At 44.5% G+C, this 20786-nt stretch overlaps 2 protein-coding genes across 2 annotated transcripts; both read left to right on the top strand.

Moving 5' to 3' along the window:
- The first annotated feature begins 750 nt into the window (after positions 1-750).
- On the top strand, positions 751-11029 carry LOC124471894 (immunoglobulin-like and fibronectin type III domain-containing protein 1). The gene is made up of 26 exons (XM_047026556.1): positions 751-784; positions 929-1042; positions 2328-2354; positions 2997-3137; positions 3242-3381; positions 3481-3580; positions 3733-3759; positions 3886-3931; positions 4069-4258; positions 4508-4621; positions 4891-5053; positions 5153-5425; positions 5681-5724; positions 5932-6034; positions 6167-6291; positions 6582-6723; positions 6886-7179; positions 7287-7586; positions 8016-8192; positions 8302-8430; positions 8629-8937; positions 9187-9272; positions 9420-9612; positions 9851-10147; positions 10351-10677; positions 11025-11029. The coding sequence occupies exons 1-26, from the start codon at positions 751-753 to the stop codon at positions 11027-11029; spliced, it is 3900 nt and encodes a 1299-aa protein (XP_046882512.1).
- Positions 11030-12661: 1632 nt separating this feature from the next.
- On the top strand, positions 12662-20676 carry LOC124471249 (tubby-related protein 1-like). Its single transcript, XM_047025670.1, has 14 exons — positions 12662-12738; positions 12976-13336; positions 15610-15733; positions 16112-16219; positions 16335-16451; positions 16999-17106; positions 17281-17487; positions 17653-17732; positions 17958-18125; positions 18241-18353; positions 18486-18594; positions 19606-19704; positions 20216-20387; positions 20543-20676. The coding sequence occupies exons 2-14, from the start codon at positions 13322-13324 to the stop codon at positions 20674-20676; spliced, it is 1554 nt and encodes a 517-aa protein (XP_046881626.1). The 5' UTR covers positions 12662-12738; positions 12976-13321.
- The last annotated feature ends 110 nt before the right edge of the window (positions 20677-20786 follow it).

The following is a 20786-nucleotide window of genomic DNA, read 5'->3' on the forward strand; positions in this document are numbered from 1 at the left end:
CATGGTTACCTCCTGGATGGAGGGGGACCCTATGAAACCCTAACACAATCCCATAAATTGGTTTACTATCGGTCTAGCATTACGACAGATGTGATCCATATCAAATCTGAATCTTAATATAACTTTAATGGTTAGGGTCCAGATTGTTAAGGTCAAATAGAAGGGGGAACAGAGAGGGAAGGAGTGTTGAAGTGACACGACAGCTTCTTGTCTCGCCAGGCCTGGCTACCGGCTCCTTAATGCTTCACAGCTGAACGTAACACACTGTTGCTGAACAATAAACATTTATTATTATAAATCTTCACTTATTCTGTTTATATCCAGCAATAAATATGCATTCTGTTAGTTGGGGGGGTGGGATTGTAAACATGGCATGGTTTCTACTTTATAGTTAAAGCTTTTAGATGAAAATACCTTTTTATTGGTTATATCCTATTGCTTGACTCAAAACACTTTCATTGCTACAGTAGATTGCGTAGGATTAGCAGAAATATCCAAACATCAAGTACTAAGCCTTTCTCACACCCAAGTGGCGGTCTGACGCCATTAAAGTCTGGCACAGCCGGCAGGCTCCAGAGCTAGTTACAGCGTGCTGCTGTACCAGGGGCTCATGTTGCTCTTTACGATGCCAGGCTAGCATCTCCTCGCTAGCTGCCTCGCCAGCCTGTCACACAAGCCCAGCCACTCCCAGCAACCCCCCCGGACCCAAACATGTTGACATCACAGTCACCACTGAGCCACCTGGTAACCATGGCCGACCTGGGCCTATGGCTGGTGTGGGGATGTGTGATAACTCTAGATCTGGCTCCAAATATGGCCTCAGAGTGCAAAAAAACACAAACCTGTAGTTGTCGAAGCAACAACCTTCAAACAGTTGACTAATCCACACTCATTTAAGATGATACTAATACTAACGCTGGTGTTTCAGACGCAGACAGTTTCATCGGGTCATTAACCGAAGACGTCAGTGTGATGAAGAAGGCAGCTGCCAGCCAGGCCCCCCCAGGCCAGGCCCCCCCAGGCCAGGCCCCTCCTGGGCAGGGTGAGTCAGCAAACCCTCCACACACATCCTCTGTCAGAACCCTCCACACACATCCTCTGTCAGAACCCTCCACACACATCCTCTGTCAGAACCCTCCACACACATCCTCTGTCAGAACCCTCCACACACATCCTTCCATCAGAACCCTCCACACAGGTTCTTTCATCAGTAGCAATGATCCAGGTAACCTCACTATACTGATCACGCTGCCCTGGATCACTGTTCCTCCCATTTCAATAGAGTTTTTTTTACGCTCAGACATACTCAAACTAAACTGAAAGAAAACACATGCTTGTGATTGCCCTTGTATATAATTACACACACATTATTACTTAGGAGAACACAGACAATAGAGTCTGTCCTTGAGTAGAAGTGAATAGCTTTTCAGGATTGAATGATAAGCCATATTTTTAGCGTTTCAGTGAATGTGACGTGGATGAATACACAGCCTCTGCAATCTTGACCAAACAGTGAACCGACTGTGACTAATCTTCTCCTCAACAGACTTGAGCTGCCTTTTCAAAAAAACTATTAAAGACTAAAACCATTTCCACATCCCAACTCCAGCAACAAAACGTCCATTCTGCTACAGTATAGACATGCCGGAAGCTTCCGTTTTTATCTTCCTTTTCTCTTTTCTACCTTTTCTCTTTTCTACCTTTTCTCTTTTCTACCTATACAGGAAAACCATTAAGTGTCAAATAAAGAAAAAAAAAAATCATTTGTAAAATCATAACGACCAGAATAATCACTTGCAGAAAGCTCTCGCCATATGTCACAATGATGTAAAGCTACAAACCCCAGAATTAAGTGCTAAGAAAGAGATTTTTTTTTCTGGATTTGTCTTCCAGCTCTGGTCACTCTGAGCTCCAACTCTCTGAGGGCTTCGCAGGGTGAACACAATCCATTAAACCTGTCCTGCAGACGCCTCAGACCAAACATATCTTGGCTCTATCTGGCAGCATTGATTTATAGCCAACAAATGCATAGTGCGTGCTCATATTACACACAGAATGTAATGACTCTTTCCCTTGTGGTAGAAATTCCCACCTCCACCAAAGGCGTGGAATCAAATCAGACTCTGGAATTTGTGGTGTCTGCTTTTGCTGTTGCAGTCTCTAACACAATTTCGATGTACAGTTTGCCTCCCTATATGTAACCCACTATGAAATGCAGCGTTTTATAACATGTGGCTAGCCTTCCTTCTCTGCTACCAAACAGAGTGTACTCTGTCGGTATCTGTGGTGTCTTGATTTGTGTGCTTCCTGTGTGTCTGTGAGAGCAGAAGATGACATGGCGCCCCCTGGAGGAGGTAGGGAGGTCACTGCAGGGACACGGTTTGAAGTGCACTTTGAACCCCACAAGCATGATTAGAGTGATCTACCGTGGCTACATTTAACAAGAATTATTTCGAGTTGAGAATCACCACAGGAGAGGGGTTTAATCAAAACAGTGTGTCCCAATAATGTTGAACAGTTTGTGCTCATAATTAGTCCTGCATACCCCTCAATTCTGTGGTGATAACGAATGGGACCTGAAGAGCCAATAATTATGATTGTTTTCCATAACTTGCATTCAAAATATTGTTTACTGATGTTCCTACCCAGGATAATGGTTAATAACGGAAAATGTTTGCCTCACACACATCATAATCCAATATTATGCACTAGGTATGGGGACTTAATTTGGTTGAATCTAAAAGATTGTTCATGGGTGCATTTTGTTCTGCAGAAAGGAAATACTGCCCTCTTATGGAAGGTTGGCTAAAATGCATTTTCAAATGTCCCCCCTTCTGTATAATATAGATGTTTTTACATTTTGCTAAGTGGTGTGAGACAGAGACTGTACTGACATGCACAAAACATCCTCATGATGTTTTGGAGTTGTTTTTATTTGTGACCCCTGGTTAACTCGCACCTTTAGCAACCCTCACAAGTGTTTTCATGATTCTAAGACATTTTCTTCGACTTAGTGTTGATCAAGAGGAGGTCCAGGGTTCCTGGGGTGATGATCTCCCAGTATGTGGAGGAAGTTCCAGCTGGGATGTCCACCCCGGACTTCACACGCAAGCCCATCGCTCTGACCATCCAGGAAGGTACTGCTGAGAACATCTCCACCAGACACATTGTGTGAGACAGTCTGGAGAGACTGGGTGTCCATCCATTCCCCTTTCACCAGCCACTGTGTGGTTCCTCCCAGGTAAACTAGCCTTCTTCAAGGCCATGGTGAAAGGACAACCTGCCCCTACAGTCACCTGGACAAGAAACAAAGGAGATCTCACAGACACAGAAAAGTACATTTGCAGATACGATGACAGGAATAAAGAGTACTTTCTTGAGGTAAGCAATTTATGCAGCATTGTCAATGAAACTAACAATAAAAACTTGTCATACTGTCAAAATCCTCCATGCTTTCACGTCTCTTCTCTCTCGTCTCAGATGCCTAATGTCACAGCAGAACAAGCTGACACCTACAAATGTTTTGCAACAAATGAATATGGACAGGCAGTTAGCACTGCCACTTTGAATATTATTGAAGGTGAGAGAAGCAGATTGTTGAAAATTATGAGAATCCTAGTTTACAGACGTGTGTTGCCTAGATGTGGGTGAGTCTCTGGCAGAAATGTTGCCGTAGCCAACAGCCACCACATAAATCACCCACAACCAACAAAATGTGTTCTTCTTTTTCAGTTGGTTTCAAGAAAAACAAGCAAAAAGGTTGGTGAGCAAATAAGAAAACTGTCTCGACAGAATGGAGGCTTTATCTGCCTTTCGCCATATGTGCATTTGAACCTCTGTTAGAGTCAGCCAAATTAAGAACTAGCATCTTTGTTTTTCCTCCAGAAACCCAAAACGAAACAGCGGACTTCAGAAAAATGCTCAAGAAAAAGTGGGATGCCATCATCAATGCACACAATTTAAAGAAACATACTAAATTGAATTAGTTCACAAACCAAATGTCAATGAAGACAGTGAAAAGACGTGATCTTGTCTCTGTAGTCTGACTGTCCTGTGTGTCCCAAACAGAGTTGTGCGTGCTAAACCGCTTCCCCCGAAGAAGGAAGGAGAGATCGACCCAAAGTTCTGGGAGGTTCTTCTGAGTTCAGCCAAGAAGGATTATGAAAAAGTCTGTAATGAGTTTGGCGTTACGGACTTCCGCTGGATGCTGAAAACTCTGAACATGATGAAGAAGGAGAGAGAGGAGGAGCAGGCTAAGGTTAGTGGGCTTTGTAAAACATGACGACAACATAGCATAAGGTAGTTGTATGGGTCCAGTCACCGGGGTTATACAATATATACGGGAGAAGAAATCAGGAAAAGGGGGCACTGAAGTATAAAAAGTCAACTGACAGCATGATCCTCTAATACTCACCTGACTACCTGGATCCATCATGTCAAAGACAGGCTGTGCACCTTCAAACACATTGAGGATTCATTCCCCTGCCTGCTTCTCTATCTGTTGTAGCTAGTCAAAGACCTGGGCAACGTGAAGCAGATAGAGGTCAAACCTAATGGAAGAGCTGAGTTTGAGCTGGACATGGAACTGAAGGATCCCAACAGTAAAGTCTACCTGTTTAAGGTGAGACCGACCAACGTTTTCAGCTATCAGACGCTTTCATCCAAAGTGACGTGTAAATAGTGTATGTAAAACAAACTGAGCTGTATCAATTATAATAGGAACTTAAGGCATGTCAAATAATACTGCTATTTTAAAATAATACTGCTTGCTATTGTAAAATAATAAAGCTTACTATTTTTAAATAATACTAATTCCAGTAATACTAATTACGTGCACAAAATACAATTGATGTGAAGTTCAAGATAAATTGTCCCTTTCCTTCTCCACAGGATGGTGTCATGCTTGATTATGATAACGATGACAAATCAAAGCATAAACTGGAGCAGGTTGGGAAGAAGTATGTGTTCAGCATCAAAGACCTGACTCCGGAGGACGCCGGCCTGTACCAGGTGGACGTGGAGAACACCAACATGTTCTCCACAGACTTCAAGAGTAAGGCCATTCGTTTTGCATCGTGCTTTACATTTCTTTGACAGCAGTTGATGGCGGGGAACACGAGTGGTGTGTCACAGCTGGGTCTGTCCCTCTCAGTTGTAGCAGCAGAGTTCGCTGGGAAGATCCAAGACGTGACAGCCAAGGAAGGAGAGGACGCCATCTACGAGTGCACCCTGTCTCAGCCCTGCCCTCAGATCGTCTGGTTTGGGAACAGCGTCACCCTCGAGAAGGGGGACAAGTATGACATCACGGTCTCGGAGGACCAGCTCGTTCACACCTTGAGGGTGCGGAACTGTAAGCTGGAAGACAAGGGTGTCTACATGGCCCTTGCTGGGATCACTTCCTGCAGCGCGTCCCTCACAGTTCAAGGTTGGGAGACTGCACCTCATCTTGACATCTTCACAACAGACCAGAACTCACCTTTCATTCGTAGCCAAACTCAGTGTACACCTGAGAGGGCACTTTGCCTCGTCTGTCTCAAAGGGCACACTTAATGTTGACTTGCTGTTGTTATTCCTGCAGTAGTTTCTATCTTATGAACCCTGTGACAGCCGTCAGGTAAGGGAACGTGCTTCTGCTTCCTGTCTTCCTCTCTGGGCTTCCTGCCGGCTCCTGGTGGTGCAGCGGGGGACGGGACCGGCCAGAAGACAGCGGGCGGAGAGGGAGGAGCAGACCTGTCCAAGATCTCCCAAAAGCAGGAGAGCAAGCTGCAGACGGAGAAGGGGAAGAGAGATGGGAAGGGTGGAGGAGATGGAGGGGATGGGAAGGGTGGAGGAGATGGAGGGGATGGGAAGGATGGAGGAGATGGAGGAGATGGAGATGGAGGAGATGGGAAGGGTGGAGGAGATGGAGGGGATGGGAAGGATGGAGGAGATGGAGATGGAGGAGATGGAAAGGATGGAGGAGATGGAGATGGAGGAGATGGGAAGAATAAGAAGCGGATCAGAACTGGGCCTTTACTTCCTGACACAGCGATAGGTAGATATTTCTAATTCGCTTTCCTCCAACTCTCTGACATAGCAGACTGATACATGTAACATCCTAGTTGTTATGTTATACCCACCTGAAGACAAAGCAGCAGGAGAGCAACATTTCCTAACTGGTTTCCAGATCCTGGTGTCCAGTTCATCAGTGGTCTGTCCGACACTGCTGCCACACTTGGAGACACAGCAGAACTGTCCTGCAAGCTGAGCAGTGAGGACTGTCAGGGCGTCTGGTACAAAGATGGGAAGCCTGTAAGAGTTCATCACAGGTTTACTGCTTCTCTGGGATGTTCTTTGTTTACACTGCAAACCCAGTAAATTCAGAATACTACAAACTTTTGTGGGAACCGATTACATCAAATCTAAGCAATTTCTTGAAGTAAATTATAATTTACACAATCAACTGATTCAATAAAAAAAGTTTGTAATGAAAAATGTTAGGTTTGATGTCATCAGTTTCCACAAACATTATGTCTTGAGGTTTACAGCGTTTATATACTTTTCTCACTTATGGATCTGTTTCTGATATCCCTGACGACCAGCTCACTTCTGGGGACGGCGTGACTATAATCAAGGACGGAGCCTGTCACAGGCTGGTCATCCAGAAGTGCAGGCTGGACGATGGAGCCGTGTATCGCTTTGAGGCCGACGGACGGAAATCTGAGGCCAGTCTCACCGTCCAGAGTAAGTCTGGACAAGTAATCATGACATAAGAGGAATACACTTGTTTTGCTTTAGTTAAACCACCATCTTGTTGGATATGAACAAGCTTAACTTAGATATATACTGTAGATGGCAAAAAAGAGAGTAATTCCTGTGTGTGTTAACTTTCCTCTGTGTTCCAAGACCCACCCGTCTTTGACCTGGACGCCCTGAGTAAATTCTCGGAGCCGGTCATCATCAGAGCGGGTGAGACCGCAGAGTGGAAGCTGACCTTCTCTGGAGGAGAGCCCATGAAGATCCAGTGGCTGAAGGATGATGAGGAGCTGATGAACGGCCTCAACGTGAAGCTGGCCTCGTCGCCCACTCACACTGGGCTTCACCTCACCAAGTGTCAGAGGAAGGACAGCGGTGTGGTCACACTCAAAATTAAAAACGAGTTTGGATCGATGGAGGCCACCTCCAAACTTATCGTCCTGGGTATGTACTAAAACATGGAGGGGCCAAAATACCCTCACAAGTATGAGTTATATATGAGTTTTTAAACGTTTTGCGAGTTCAACTAAGTTCCTGCTGTCTTCGAACAGACAAACCCACACCACCACAAGGGCCTGTGGACATTCTGGAAAGTGCCATCACATCCGTAGAGTTCAGATGGAAACCTCCAAAGGATAACGGGGGCTGTCCAGTGACCAACTACCTACTAGAGCGCCAGCAGGTGGGGCGGAACAAGTGGACGTCTCTGGGGGAGATCCCGGGGGACCCCCCCAGTTACGGGGACAGAGAGGTGGACCCCGGGAGGAGGTACTGCTACCGTATCAGAGCTAAGAATGCAGAGGGCATCAGCGACTTCCTGGAGACTGAAGATATCCAGGCTGGAGTTCTCTGTGAGTCGACAGGTTCCTACAGATCTGCATGCACAAATATAAGTCTGGATTCACATATTCTGCTGGACTGAGTGGAGGCAGACCGATATCTGTTGACCGATAATATCGGATGAAAATGGGTATATCGTTATGGACATTTTAACACAGCAATATACATATATATCCTGAGGAGCACAGCAATACAACCTGTCTTCATATGGATAATAAATCGATAATTAGGGAAGATAGGTACAGCCCACTGGTAGAGTGTTTGACTGTAGATCAAAAGGTTGTAGGTTCAATTCCTCTCACGAATGTTGACTTAGAATAAAGCGTCTGCTAAATGAATACACAAGTTTCACATTATAATATGCAATAAATCTGTATTTCCATGATGGTTGGGCTTGACCAATAAGCCATCATGTTAAAGAGTTGTTATAATCCTCGTAGGTTATCCTGGATCCCCTTCTGCTCCCAAAGTGGTCAGCGCCTTCAAGGACTGCATCAACCTGGCCTGGTCTCCTCCCTCCAACACTGGAGGCACCAACATCCTGGGGTACAACTTGGAGAAACGCAAGAAAGGCAGCAATCTGTGGAGCCCTGTCAATATCGGAGAGCCAATAAAAGGTGAGGCTCACTTAGAAACATGTTTGAAAATGTTTGCCATAACATAATCAAGGTTTACATTTTATTCTTGTCGTTGTAATGTAGATCTGAGCTCTTTGTTGTCTGTCAGAAACACACTATGCTGTGAAGGACGTACAGGAGGGAGCTGCATATGAGTTTCGAGTGACAGCTATAAACCTCTCCGGTCTTGGAGAACCCAGTCCTCCCTCTGAAACTGTGTTCGCAAGAGACCCTAAGAGTAGGTCACATCCCTCAAGTACCTGGGTTTGGAACCGTCACATTAATATCTTTACTTTGTTAAAATATTATAATGATAATCAAACTGTCTGTTTGTAACTAAAGGAATCTATATTTTAATTACCCACAACTCATAGCCAGCATATTACAGCTCAGTGTTTCAGCTACAGTGATAACCAACATAATCCTGTTGTTACAGAACCCCCTGGTAAAATCCTAGACCTAAAGGTAACATCCTCCAATTACACAACGTTTTCTCTGGGTTGGACTAAACCAAAGGAGGTGAAAGGGGTGGAGGATGAGGCCAAGGGCTACTTTGTGGAGATCAGACCAATAGAGAACCCTGAATGGATTCGCTGCAACACCAACTATGTCACCCACACTTCCTTCACTGTGATTGGTCTGAAGGCCATGGCCATGTACTGGGTGAGGGTGATTGCGATCAATGACGGAGGAGAAGGGGAGCCTCATGGCTTTGATGATTACATCATTGCAATGCCCCCCCCTGGTAATCACTCATCCATCCAAGTTATGATATATATTTCTATATCCAATGCAAAATGCATGACTGTTTTGCCTTTTGAGATTGTTGTTTTTCGTCATTAATGGCAAGAAATGTCCCTATAGAATGTACAGTAAGTGATCCCAGGTTTGAAGGTTGTAGTTTCCAAAAGACCAGCAATGTTGCACTGTAAATGCAATGGTGTACATTTCCAGGTGGATGTGTACTGATTTGCCGATTCCTCCTCCTTGGTAGTGAGGCCTAGATTCACAGACAACAACATGAAGAGCTTCATGGTAGTGAAGGCTGGGAACACCGTACGTGTCAACATCAACTTCGAGGTAAAGTAACAAAAGTCCAAAAGACCACAAGAAGAAACACAAAAGAGGCATGCTGACTTGTTCCAGATGTATCGTATGACATCATGGCTTCGTGTGACATCACCCACGTAGCTGGTCTTGTGTGTGTGTCCTCTGTGTGGTGGGCAGGCCTGTCCCTTGCCTGAAATCGTCTGGCTGAAGGATGGTGTTCCCGTCTCCAAACGGGTGACGGTCACCAACTCAAACCAAGGATCCCAGCTGCTGATCCCTACGTCTGAACGTACCGACACCGGCATCTACACCATCATCGTCAAGAACCTGGTCGGACAGGAAACCTTCAATGTTGAGATCAGGGTCACGGGTATATTATTATTATAATATTTTGTATTCATTTATCAGATCCTTTTATGAAAAGTGATAGAAAACGTGTATACAGTAGTAGAAGGATAGTAAAAATAGTACAAAGTAGTGCACATAGAAAGTACTGAACAGAAATGCATCTTACCAGGCACAGTGCAAGGACATCCCTTCACCTTTTGTTTCTAGTTGGGGTTAGATTGGAAGGTCATGATGTGCCCGTGTCTCTGACCTTCTGCCAGACGACCCCAAGCCTCCAGGCCCAGTGGAGTTGGAGCAGAACGTCCCTGGAACCGTGACCGTGTCCTGGACTCCCTCCCCAGACGAGAAGAGAGACGACAGACTGCACTACATGGTGTCCAAGAGAGACTCCATCAAGCGCACCTGGAGGACTGTGGCCGACCGCCTCTTCAACAACAAGTGCACCATCATCAACATCCTGCCTGGAAGGGAGTACTACTTCCGGGTGTTTGCCAAGAACGACATGAGCCTCTCAGAGCCCATTGAGTCTCCTACCTGGGGAACCCAGAACAGGAGAGGTTTGCCACTGCATGGGGAAAGACCGATAGCAGTAGTAGCTTTTATTGTCATTCAAATGTTTTCTCAGGGACCACGGTGCTACATAAAACACTGATAGGCACATAACAAATACAGATGATATCCTTACTCTCTCTCTCTCTCTCTCTCTCTCTCTCCCTCTCTCTCTCTCTCTCTCTCTCTCTCTCCCCATGGTCCCCTTTAGAGAAGTTCATCCTGAGTCTCCCAGACTCAAAGGCCCGTGACTTCCAGACCCCCCCCTCATTCCTGGTGCCCCTGAAACGACACACGTCTCCACAGGGATACGAGTGCTACATGAGCTGTGCTGTGAGAGGGGACCCCACGCCCCACGTCACATGGTACAGGAACAACATCAGCCTCAACACCAACACCAACTACTACATCTCCAACACCTGTGGGGTTTGTTCCATGCTCATCCTGAGGGTCGGACCCAAAGACACCGGAGAGTACACGGTTGTTGCTGATAATCCTTTGGGAAGGGCAGAGTGCTCCACTAAACTCATAGTTAAAGGTAAAACCACTAGAATCCAGAGATGGGAAATACAATGGGAAGTACAAATACTTTGTTACTTAAATTGATTTTTCTTGTATCAGTTCTTTACTTTACACAAATAACTGTACTTTCTACTTAATCTGCATTTGATGGCATGATCAATATAATATAAAATTGCGTGCCTTTTAAAATGTCCTGGCTATCACTATGAAGCTACCATGTAGCAAAGCAGAAAGCAATAATAAGAATTTGAAATAACCTTTGTGTTTCTAAAGGGTTAGCTAAATATTTTGGAATAAGGTTTACATCATCGATGAGTACTTTACCAATGTTTTTTATGATGCTGTTTTATTGGCTTTTTTCAGAGTGAAGACCAGGTCACGTGATCAAGGGCTACAATTACCTGTCCCTGAAATATGGTTCTAGTTTAAGTATAATGTGTGAATAAAACGTAATAACTATATGTTGTTGTTACTATCTCACAAACTTCTGTCAAGGAAATGCATTATTAGCATGGCGGTGTGAATGAGGACAGCCATCAGTTGAATCCAGGTTTAAACAAACACACACAAGAATGCAAGAATTATCATTGTAATTCGGTACTTACCAAGTAAAGAAAAATAGTTCCTCCATGAAACTGCTCACAACACGGTCTGTGGATTATCGTGAGTAACCGGTCATGATTTCTAGAAATAGACATTGCTATTGAGTTTTAGTGTATTTTTGGAGCGTTTTGAACCCCACGACCCTATCTAGTTCCATTTAAACGATGAGAAAAGCACACTTCACATTCACACCAAAAAAATCGAGATTGATACACAGCATAAGAAAAAAATGTGTATTTTGGATTTTTGGGAGAACTGTCCCTCCATTTTAGTAGGACTAGCGTGTTTTTGTTTGCGTTGTCTGTTTTACAATAAACGTGTTATTATATTCTGTTTAAAATAGACGAAAAGATGCGGATAGGATGGCAAAGCTATCTACTCCGTTTTTGTAACAAAAACATTCTTGAAAATTGGCAACCCTAGTTTATCTATTTAGGCCTTCCAGCAACAGCAAAATATTGCAAGTGCAAAGCCTGCTGCTACTCTTGCAGTTTAGGGTTAGATATCCTATATGTACAAACATTCAGCCTGAGTACATTTATGCAGCAGACTTTATAGTTGCCCTCTTTAGAATCAGATAGTGGACATTTTTCAGGGAATTAGTCCGGTTTTGACTATGGGCCATGGAAATTGAAATGTTACAGGCCTACATAGTCTCAGATTTAGATTTATTTCACTTTTGTGTTCTGCCTCAGACATCATACTATCATAACTCAATGAGAAGAACCTGTGGCCAAGGTTGTCCGTTACCGTGAAACACGATGGACCAAGACGGCTGGGAAAATATGATGGATCCGTTTCTGCTCAAATTAAAATTTCAGTCTGACTGTCGTGTTTTTGGAGGGGTGTGCAGACAAATAACCTGAAAATGTGTGACTATTTTTAGAAGCACTGTTGAATTGAGAGCTACACAGTATAGGCCTACTACACTATAAACAAAGAAAGTAGTATTGAATAAGTTTCCATTTTATTTTTGTACAGATTAGTATTCATTTGCTTTATCATTCTATGATATGTGGTGCAATTTAGCTTTTATAACATGAACTTAAGGAGTGTTTTTACTTATTGTCTCCAGCAGAAGGTGCTCTTTGACTCAATTGGATATCCTCTCCCTGCCCTAGTCTGTGCTGCAGCTAGGGGTTATAGGTCTCCGCGAACGCTAATTCAACGGACGGTCAGATATGTGTCTGTTTATCACCTCTGGGCTGTCTCTCCTCCTGCCTCCATCTTTGACGCCTCGTTGTTGCTAATATTAGCCACGACCTGCTTCGTTTCCACACACGCCAGCCAAGTGGGGCTAAAGCCGTAAGCTGTAGGGGAAAAGTAGGGCTGAAGGCAGGTTATGCCCGGTTCCCACACATCTGACCTGTTAACGCCTCTGCCTGCCACCCTGTCATGGTGCAGGATGATGATCCTCTCACTAACACGGATGTTTTTCCTAGCAGAGTGGAGAGGAGGCTTGCAGGTTTTGAAGGTTAGAACACGTTACAAAAAAGGAAAACCTAAATTTATATATATTTTTATATATTTGTATCTTATACTCATATTTAAAGTAATGTTATATTTTACCAGGCTTCAAGATAATGATTTCACAATTCAAAAACAGAGATGGATAACAGTGTGTGTGTACTGTGTGTGTGTACTGTACTTTTGTGTGTGAACTGCATGTGTGTGTGTACTGTACGTGTGTGTGTATGTGTTTGTACTGCAGTTGTGTGTGTGTGTGAGAAAGAGAGAGAGAGTGAGAGCGTAAGCCTACGTAAGCTGTGATAAGTTCCACAGGTTGTTTTGCATCTAAAGAAGCTTCCACTGAGGAAAGTCAGGCCTGTGTGGTGCAGGAGACACCAAGGTACCCCGGGAGCTCCTCCCTGTCCCCTCCCGCCAGGGCAGGGCCTCATGGGGACGTGTCACCGCCTAGCAGATGGCTTTACACCTCAATCCTATTAGCAACTTTCTGCTGATGGAGGCCTGTGGTCAGGCAGCTCCTCTAATCTCCAGTGAACAGACCCCAGCGTCTCACCTTTATAGACAAGCCTGAGGCTCGCTCGCTGGTCAGGATGTCTACGGAGAAGGTAAATGTGTGACGATTCTCTATCTTTGTGGAGAAAGGGGGTGTTTTGGAAAGGGATGAAAGGGGTGTTTTGGTTAGGGATGGGTCTTGGGTGATGGTGAGGGTGGGTGGGGTGAGAACGTCCACGGGGGAAAAGTGATTCATGCTGGAAACTTCCTCCCTGTTTTTGTATAGCATGTTTTGTTATGTAAAAGACTTGTGGATTTAATTAAGGTTTGGTTCAAGGAGCAAGGTTCAAACAGTGTATGAAGTTGTATTTTTTTCTTAGAGAATGAAATGCCAATTATGGATATGTTCATAAAAGAACCATTAATCATTGGGTCATTAACGTTAGTTACGTTAGCATCATCGCAGTTAAAATACCTCCAGGCTACTCTGCTGTGAAATAAGATGCAACTGAAAATGATGATCAGCTTCATATGAAGCTTTAAATGCTGATCAGCTTCATATGAAGCTTTAAATGATGATCAGCTTCATATGAAGCTTTAAATGATGATCAGCTTCATATGATTCTTTAAATGATGATCAGTTTCATATAAAGCTTTAAATGATGATCAGCTTCATATGAAGCTTTAAATGATGAGGCGCATCTGTAGTTTTAGGCTCTTTTTTCCCTGCTTTGTAAGTACTGAGTTCACCGTTATAGTTTGGTTGTGAGGTAGTTGGTCTTCATGAGATGCCAAAGAGTTTTGAAAAAAACTGTGTCTGTTACTCAACAAGCATGCTGGCATGTCACCAGAGACTCTAGGAATAGTGCAAGGTGGCAAACATGACCACAGTCGTGCATTATCACATTATCACATCATCACATTATCACATCATCACATTATCACATTATCACATCATCACATTATCACATCATCACATTATCACATCATCACAGGGCTTGCTCGTTAAGGGCCTTCTCGTCACATCATTTGTTTTATAATAATCACTTTGTGCTTCATTTATTTATACAAATCAAATCAAACTTTATTTATATGGCGCATTTCATACCAGGAGGCTACACAATGCGCTTCACAGAGAGGAAGAAGGGGTTAGGGGATAAATACACTTATGTTTGATGCTCATTTTCCAGAGGGAAGCAAAACACTAGATCACCAACAAAGCCCGCAATGTTAGGATCTGTTGAAATGTTGCTATCTGGCGAAAAGCAATATAGCTATATAGCACAGAAAACATAGAGTGTGGAGTACAGATGCCCCAGGTGTATATATCCATCTTGTCTTTCCAGTTAAAATGTTTACAACCTTACAGTGGAAGTCTTTCCAAACAAACAATAATGTGCTTCTGAGGGAGACCTCAAACAATGGCTAGAATGCTGGGTAATGGATCCCATACTGATCCGACCACAGTAGATACAGGTCATGCAACCTTTCCACACTTGATCCAAGGTGTGTTGCTAGGCAATCTGTGTTTTATCGGTGGAGGGTTAGCAATTTACAGTAAGGTGTCACAGACAAAGCAGAGCTCTTCGTCTGGGTTCATGTGTGAACCCTCCAGTTTAACTCTCATTACCCGAGTGTCAGATTGTCTGAGGGAAGGACAGAAATAGCTTTCGTGGATGTGTGCCGTGGATGTAAGAGGATTAGGCCGCTTCACCGTCAGTGTTCAAAGGGCCAGGATCACGGTGACCTCCTTCTCAGCCTCCTGCCTAGTGGCTGGACCTGCTGTTACAAAATGCTGATTGTGTCTTGCTTCTTCTCTTCCTGCCCTCTGCTTGCATCCACAACTCCTGGATGGTAAGTTTGAACGATCCTTTAGTGCCAGTTTGTCCTACATTAGTGTATAAAGACTGAACAATACTATGCAAAGTGGTGGTCTAATGTTCAATGAGAACATTTCTATTACATTTACATTTACATTTATACATTTAGCAGACGCTTTTATCCAAAGCGACTTCCAAGAGAGAGCTTTACAAAAGAGCATAGGTCACTGATCATAACAACGAGGTAGTCCCAAACATTGCAAGCAGCCAAAACATGAAGCATACATTGTGAAAAAAACTTATTAGATCCCAGAAAAGTGTTATCATGGGAAATACAGTTATTTAACTTGACAGAATTCTTCATCTGAACTGTTCATTATTTGACTTTTTAAAAACTGCTCAATGATGTTTGACAGCAGGGCTCTGTCAGTCACAGTCCGTGTGGAGTCCTTCCATGTCCCAAATCATCTCAATACCAAGGCCATACGTGTATTTCACACAATATTTCATCAGTCTCTATATCAGTCTCATCCATGATTCTTCTTTCTGTAGGACACGAATTGCAGAAACCAAAGAAGAAGAAGGCAGAGTCTGTCCCTGCCCAGACCAACGGCACGGACGCCAAGCCGAAGAAGACCAAGAGCAAGAAGAATGAGGACCTCTCAGGAGACGAAAGTCCTGCTGTTCAGAGTAAGAGCCGTCCGACACCATGCCAGTTTGAAATATTGATACATATGACACTCGTCGTCGTCGTCATCTACCGCTTGTCCGGGGGTCGGGTCGCGGAGGTAGCAACCTAAGCAGGGAGGCCCAGACTTCCCTCTCCCCGGCCACTTCCACCAGCTCTTCCTGGGGGACCCCGAGGCGTTCCCAGGCCAGCCAAGAGACATAGTCCCTCCAGCATGTCCTGGGTCTTCCCCGGGGCCTCTTCCCTTACATATGATACTTAGTTTTTAAATTGAGGAAGGATTGGTGGGGTCCTGACTCCACCACCCCCCCCTTAACTTAAGTTACCCCCAAATATTACGTTGAATTTATTTATCAATATCCTCTTCAATCGTAAAATAGATGGCAAGAAGGTAAAGAAAAAGAAACCAGAGAAGGAGAAAGAGGAGGCAGAGAAAGAGAAGCCAGAACCGAAGAAGAAGACAAAAAGCGCTCCAAAGAAGAAGAAAAGTAAGAACTGAGGCATCAAGACATAACACTTAGACTTCAGCATCATACTTCATTTAAATACTACAAATCAGTCATCATAAACAGAAACGTAATTCATTTTGATGTTTTGCACCAGGTTCGGACACAGACGACGATGAGGATGATGAGGAAGACACACCCCAGAAAAAGACCAAAAAAAAGGCCTCAAAGGAGAATGACAGCAAGGAGAAAGAGAAGAAGTCCAAATCTAAAGGTGAGCAGGTGTAGAAAAGCAATTTTCTGAAAAGGGGTTACTCAAGACAACATGAGTAAGACCTGGCTTTTCCATCACTAAGAGGATTATGGCTAGATTTCATTGTGTACTGGTGAGTGAGTGGAATTGCTAGACCAACAGCTAAGTGGTAGACTATACCTAACCACGCCACGTGAGAGCCAGTCATACAAGGTTCACTTACACCAGTCTTTTTCGACCACCTATTTCTTTGTGTTTTCTACAGAAAGTCCAACATGTATACATTACCGTGCAAAAGTCTTAGGCACCCAAGGTTATATTGTCTTAATTATATATATTTTTGTCTTCTGTATTTGTGCTGCAGTATAAATTAGCAGTATTGATCATTTTTGTTCAGTCTTTTCATTTCATTATGTCTTAAAGCATTTTTTTGCTTCACTTTTTTATTTTTTCATTTGTGCATAAGACTCCCAGCACTGTATGTACTGGATTTTGTACCGGCCAATATCTGCTGTTCAGTTGGGAGAGATGCATATGTGTGTTGATATTTGTGTTGTGTCACTGTCAGATGACAAGGACTCTGAAGGAAAGAGCAAATCCAAGACTAAAAAGGAGCCGGCGTCCATGTTCCAGATAAATGGAGATTCAAAGACAGACTCCAAGACCAAAAAAAAAGGTTGGAGCTCTCGTAGCAGAGACTTAACAAACATCTAAAGTCCCTGTAACCAACCAATTCTTATCTGTCTTTTGTGTCAAAAACAAAACTACATGTAGTCCCCACCAGACAAGCTGGAGGATACACAGCCCCGGGTGGTTTCCATGTGATTGTAACTTGTAGTTCTGTTAACAGCAGCTAAATCGGAGAGCGATGACAGTGAACCTGAAACGAAGCCGAGCAAGACCAAGAAGAAGACCAACTCCAACCCTGCCTCCATGTTCCAGGCCGGAGGAGACAAGGATAAGGGCAAGGACAAGGAGAAGGGCAAGGACAAGGAGAAGGGCAAGGACAAGGACAAGGACAAAGACAAGGACAAAGACAAGAAGACCAAGAAGAAAGGTGCAGTAGAGAGTTTGGAAGGAACGGTGGTTGGGTGGTTGGGTCTCCATCGGTAAATTCAGCGAATGAACTCTCATGTCTCTGATGTTGCTTCCTGTGCCTCTCATGTCTCTGACGTCACTTCCTGTGCCTCTCATGTCTCTGATGTCACTTCCTGTGCCGCAGCCAAAGCAGAGGAGAGCGATGACTCTGACTCAGAAGTGACGCAGAAGAAGAAGAAGGGTAAAGGGAAGAAAGGCAAAAAGGTTTGTATGTTTTGATAGGACTTCGCTACAGCTTGTTTATAAAGTATACAACACACCAGATGATATCAGATTATTTTACTTTTTCATTTTACAGTACTTAAAGTATTAAAGTTGACATTACAGTTTACGTTACAATTTCCATTATAAATGGAAAGCATTCCTGCTAATAGTAACATGATCTATCCCTAGTCGTTGTCCAGTTAACCCCCTGTGCTCCGTACTCAGGAAGAGAGACCTCCCTCTCCTGATATCGAGTTTGACAACCTGGAGGAGTTTGTTCTCCAGCCTGCCCAGCAGGGGGTGACCGTCAAATGCAGGGTGACCCGGGACAAGAGAGGCATGGACAAGGGCCTGTACCCCACATACTACCTCCATCTGGACAACGACAAGAAGGTGAGCGTCCGTCAGAGGGTACTAGGGGATGTTTCCTCACAAATCTTCAGGAATAATACGTTTTTATGAACTGTATGATAACGTATTGATGTGGTAAATGTATGTGCTTCCGCAGGTCTTCCTCCTGGCTGGAAGGAAAAGGAAAAAAAGCACCACATCCAACTATGTCATCTCCATAGACCCCACGGACCTATCAAGAGGTGGAGAAAACTTCATTGGAAAGTTGAGGTACTCCTGGACATTTGTTTAGTAGTTTTGTTTGTTTTGAGAAACTGCACAGCGGCACAACAGAACATGGCTCGCCTGCCAGCAGCCCGTCCAGCTCCAGACGTCCCTCATGAGCGCTGATGTGTCCTGCAGGTCTAACCTCATGGGGACCAAGTTTACAGTGTTTGACAACGCCCTGAACCCAGACCGAGCCCTGCCAGACATGTCCAACGCTCGCCAGGAGCTTGCTGCCATCATTTACGTAAGACGGACTCATGTGGTGTTCATTTATGTGCTCATGTGGTGGGGATCAGATGGCTGAGCGGTTAGGGAGTCGGACTATTTATCAGAAGGTTGTTGGTTCGATTCCCGGTCGTGCAAAATGACGTTGTGTCCTTGGGCAAGGCAGTTCACCCTACTGTAAGTCGCTCTGGATAAGAGCGTCTGCTAAATGTAAATGTAATTTACACGCTCAGGAATCTGGGTAGCAGCGTGGTCTAAGGTATTTGGGAACACATCTACAGTATGTGTCGTTCTCCGTTTGAAAATGAAGGTGAAGAATCGACTGAGACCTTGACTTTTCCTTGATGTATCTTGACTTTTGTGATCCAGGCTTACATTTACATTTATTCATTTAGCAGACGCTTTTATCCAAAGCGACTTCCAAGAGAGAGCTTTACAAAGTGCATAGGTCACTGATAATAACAACAAGATAGCCCCAAAGCATTGCGGGTAGCCAAAAACAAGAAGTACACATTGTGAACAACCAAAAAATAAGTGCCAAAGGGAAGAACCATAAGAGCATGTAGTTAAGCAAGTTACAATTAAACAACATGAATCTCTAAGTGCAAGTGTACATGTAGAAAAAGCAAGCAACAGTAAAAATAAAAATAAGATTAACTAAAATAGAATATTTCGCAGCAAATACAACAGTTTAAATCAGTTACCACTAACCAACAAGAGCAACAAGTCTCTCAGCAAGAGTCATTGAGATCCTTGGGGAAACTTGCATTGGGTTCAGCAAACCATTCCTAAGTAGCGTTGTACTCCCAGAACAAGTGCGTCTCGAGCCTTCTCTTGAAGGTGGAGAGACAGTCTGTGTCTCTGATGGAGGTGGGGAGTTGATTCCACCACTGGGGGGCCAGGCAGGAGAAGAGCTTGTGATGGGACCGGGCGGTCTTGAGCGGTGGGGCTTCTGTTGTACTTGTCCTGCATGGCTGTATTTGCGTTGCTTTTGTGTTATACTTGTGTTGTATTTGTGTTGTATGTGCAGGAAACCAACGTCCTGGGGATGAAGGGGCCGAGGAGGATGACGGTGGTGATACCAGGGATGAACAAGGACAGCGAGAGAGTTCCCATCCGACCCCGAACCGTGAGTACCTCTCCACCCATCCCCTTCTCCACCTCTCCACCTCTCCCCCTCTCCACCTCTCACCACCTCTCCCCCTCTCCACCCCTTTCCACCCTTCTTCACCCCTCTCCACCCTTCCCCGTCTCCACCACCTCTCCAACACCTCCCCACCCCTCCCCTCCCCCTCTCTCCCTATCACATGTAGGAAGTTAAGTCATTCATGGGTTGACAGGATTTCAGTTTTGCCTTGTTGGCTTCTACATGCTTATAGCTAACCGTTTTTTTTTCTCCTTTCAAAGATGCTTTACCCAATGTGACATTCATATAGTGTTTAATGTACAGCATGAAATACAGAATCAGGAGTGTACAGTTCTAATAGCATTTCAGTGGTCAAATACAAAATAAAAAATGTTTGCATTTACCAGGCACAGTGCAAAAACGACTGCACCCGCTACCCTGGACAGTTGACGCTGCTTGCTAACTGACTGTTTACCGTGTGATTGATGAAGAGAGCTGTGCTCACCTCCTCCAGGACAACGACGGGCTGCTGATCCGGCACCAGAATCGGAACCTGGAGAACCTCATCGAGCTGCGGAACAAGACTCCAGTCTGGAACGAGGAGACGTCGTCCCACGTGCTGAACTTCAACGGCAGAGTCACTCAGGCCTCCATTAAGAACTTCCAGATCGTCCACACCAAAGATGGTGAGCACGCGTCACAAGGAACTGAGCAGGTTCTTCCACTGATTAGAGGGTTATCATAACGTTTATGAAAAAACTATATCGTGTGACATTATTCCACTCATTGTTAAAGGTAGAGATATTTTCGGATAATTCCAAGGCTCTCCCTCCTCTCTCAGTGGACTACATCGTGATGCAGTTTGGTCGCGTTGCCGACGATGTCTTCACGCTGGACTACAGCTACCCCATGTGTGCTATTCAGGCCTTCGCCATCGCTCTGTCCAGCTTCGATGGGAAGATAGCCTGTGAGTAAACAGGAAGTCTCCGGCCCCGGTGCCCCCCCCCCTCCACACACACACACTGACACGGCACCGGTCCTTCCTGGTCGACCAAACGTCCGGCCCGACCAGCCTTCACAGCCCT

The sequence above is a fragment of the Hypomesus transpacificus genome, chromosome 9 (genome assembly GCF_021917145.1).
Source record: "Hypomesus transpacificus isolate Combined female chromosome 9, fHypTra1, whole genome shotgun sequence".
In the NCBI taxonomy this organism is placed as follows: domain Eukaryota; kingdom Metazoa; phylum Chordata; class Actinopteri; order Osmeriformes; family Osmeridae; genus Hypomesus; species Hypomesus transpacificus.